Raw genomic sequence first — 2,599 nt, forward strand, 5'->3', positions numbered from 1 at the left:
TGCTTTGATGGAACAAAGACATAAGGCACATTCTGCACTCAAAGGGAAAAGATCAGACAACTTATTTAGCCTCTGAAATAACCACTCAACATAACCCAAAATATCGAACTTGGAGCAACACTTAAAAGTGTATTTTTTGTACTCAAACAATCCCAAGTAACTCATGCCTCATGCTAATTAAGTTTTGAAAGTTCCATGTAGTTATTTATTTCATTTAAACGATTAAGCATGCCAACCCATGTGATGCCTGCAGAATGAAATATTTTTTAACTTTGTCCATCAGTATTGACTTCAACTCATTAAAACAGACCTGCGACCACTTTAAAAGCAAAGCACTGCACTATGATCCTTCAGTTTTAAGGGCAATTGCATGGTTTTGGAAATGATTACTAAGTTAGAGATTGTCCACACAAAAGACTAGTCTTTTTCCTCTGCCTCCATAGGAGAATGGTAGTTGTCAAATAAACTAGGAAGGCCCAATTAGAAAAGTTACCTTATCTTCAGCAAGAAGCGGAAGGTGAAGCAGAATTTCGAGAGGTTCAGTGTCAGCTGCCATAACAACGAACTCGGAAATTCCTCTGTTAAGAGTCTTAGTTGCTGCAAAAATCCATCATCGACATTATATCAATAAACAGAGCAATAAAAAAAACAACAGACAACCGCTTGGCGCATACAGAGTTTCGCGAAAGGTCTTTAAGAGACTTAAAAGTTTTTAGATGGATTTAGTGTAAGTTTTGGTTCTTTTCCTCCCGATGTTCTAAGGCCGTTCGTACTTCTGAAAAGAAATTTTTTGCAGAAACACAGAAAGTGCGGAAATTTTCACCTTCGTTAGCGCCCTTCTTAAGTTGTTTGTAATTCGCAGCTTGTTGAACGAGGTCCATGATTGTGATGGTCAGCTGGGCATCTGCTAATGGATATGCTTTTGGATTCACAGCTTCTCCAGTCTACACAAACGTATAACAAATCAATATTTAAGATTTAAAAAAAGTTAACAGCGAATATTAAATAAAGAAGTTAGGACAAAATCAAAATCAAAACTCTGGAAATGTGAGAGAAATCGCAAAGAATTACCATGATTGCTGAGTCTTCCAAAGAGGAGGTTGCAGGTAGACACCGCTGCACAAAAGAAATTAGGGTTTGTGAGGGGGCCTAGCAAGTGGATGAAATTATTAGGATTTAAATAGAGAGGAAACTATATTGAAATAGCGGACTCCAAATTTCAAGAGCCCATTTTAGAAATAGCAATTAGAGCCCAAAATTTGAAGACCCAGCCTAGCTTATAGGCCCATATTAAAAATCCAAGCCCAACTCATATCCATCTCAAAGTACCGTGCAGATACAGAGAGGAGGTTTCTTTCAGAAGTTTTGTTGTAGTTTACCGGAAAATGTCGATTCGTCATGTCTCTGGCTCGATTTCAACACCGCTGCAATCTCTCTCATCGTGTTTTTATGTAATAATGTTTTACCATGTTCGAAAATTATCGAGCTCCTATGATAGAGTGTGGAGTGTAACCAAATGGATCGGGAAGCAGGGGTTGCTTCTGTTGACGATGTCTCGAATAGCAGGGGTTGCTTCTGTTGACGATGTCTCGAATAGCCCCGGATTTGTAGCTATGTGGAACGGGATATTGTCGGAATTCTTGAAGAATCCATAATCTGTTCTTCTTCCTAGCATTCTATTTGATCTCGATAGGCACTGGAGGGCATAAGCCAGCATTGGAGAGCTTTGGACCTGACCAGTTTGATGATGATCATCCTGAAGAAAGAAGGAAGAAAATGTATTTTTTTAATTGGTGGAACATTGTCCTTTGTTGTGGTCTCCTATTAGGTGTAACGTTAATAGTTTACATCCAAGATCACATGAGATATGCTGCAGCTGTTATAATTCTTACAGCTGTTTTGGCTTCCTCTACTGCTATATTTTGTACAGGAAGGCCATTTTATCGTTTTAGAAAGCCGTCTGGAAGTCCCTCTACACCAATGCTGCAAGTACTTGTAGCAGCTCTCGGCAAGAGAAATCTTGCGTATCCATCAGAACCTGATCAACAGTACGAAGTTCCGGCCTAAATCAGAAAAGACACAAACTTCTTTTTCACACCAAAAAGCTCAGGTAAGATATCTTGTTCCAAATTCAATGAATTTAATAAAGGGGGTACGTTACTGAGTATACATGATCATAATCTTAACCAGGTTTCTCGATAGAGCTGCAATAATTGAAAACGTGTAAAATCCAGCAGAGAATGAGATAAAACCATGGAGGCTCGCAACTGTAACCAAAGTAGAGGAAATGAAGCTCATAATCAACATGATCCCGATTTGGTTCACTACTCGTATCTGTGTAGCGCAAGCTGCTACATTCTTCGTCAAACAAGGTACAACATTGAATCGCAAAGTCATACACAATTTTAAGATCCCACCACCCTCGATATATTTGATCAACATGTTTGAATGGAAATAATTTAACCGAGCTTAATTGATATATTCTATTGGTTTGAATTATTTTCCGTAATTTACTTTCTCTTTGTGATTTGATTGACTAAATATTTTAGTATGATTTTACCTTTCTTAGATGATGAGATATTGATTCAAATATATTCGA

General features: G+C 38.0%; 2 protein-coding genes across 2 annotated transcripts; one reads left to right on the forward strand and one right to left on the reverse strand.

Moving 5' to 3' along the window:
- Nucleotides 1-5: 5 nt before the first annotated feature.
- On the reverse strand, nucleotides 6-1,214 carry LOC140966592 (uncharacterized; the record flags this gene model as incomplete). Its single annotated transcript, XM_073426849.1, has 4 exons — nucleotides 1,072-1,214; nucleotides 824-944; nucleotides 494-597; nucleotides 6-32 (listed from the first exon to the last, which is right to left on the reverse strand). Coding segments are annotated over exons 1-4 (255 nt in total), but the record flags the coding sequence as incomplete, so codon positions are not given.
- On the forward strand, nucleotides 1,073-2,067 carry LOC140966593 (protein NRT1/ PTR FAMILY 5.6-like). Its single transcript, XM_073426850.1, has 2 exons — nucleotides 1,073-1,106; nucleotides 1,694-2,067. The coding sequence occupies exons 1-2, from the start codon at nucleotides 1,073-1,075 to the stop codon at nucleotides 2,065-2,067; spliced, it is 408 nt and encodes a 135-aa protein (XP_073282951.1).
- The last annotated feature ends 532 nt before the right edge of the window (nucleotides 2,068-2,599 follow it).

The sequence above is a fragment of the Primulina huaijiensis genome, unplaced genomic scaffold, assembly GCF_012295235.1.
Source record: "Primulina huaijiensis isolate GDHJ02 unplaced genomic scaffold, ASM1229523v2 scaffold207270, whole genome shotgun sequence".
NCBI lineage: Eukaryota > Viridiplantae > Streptophyta > Magnoliopsida > Lamiales > Gesneriaceae > Primulina > Primulina huaijiensis.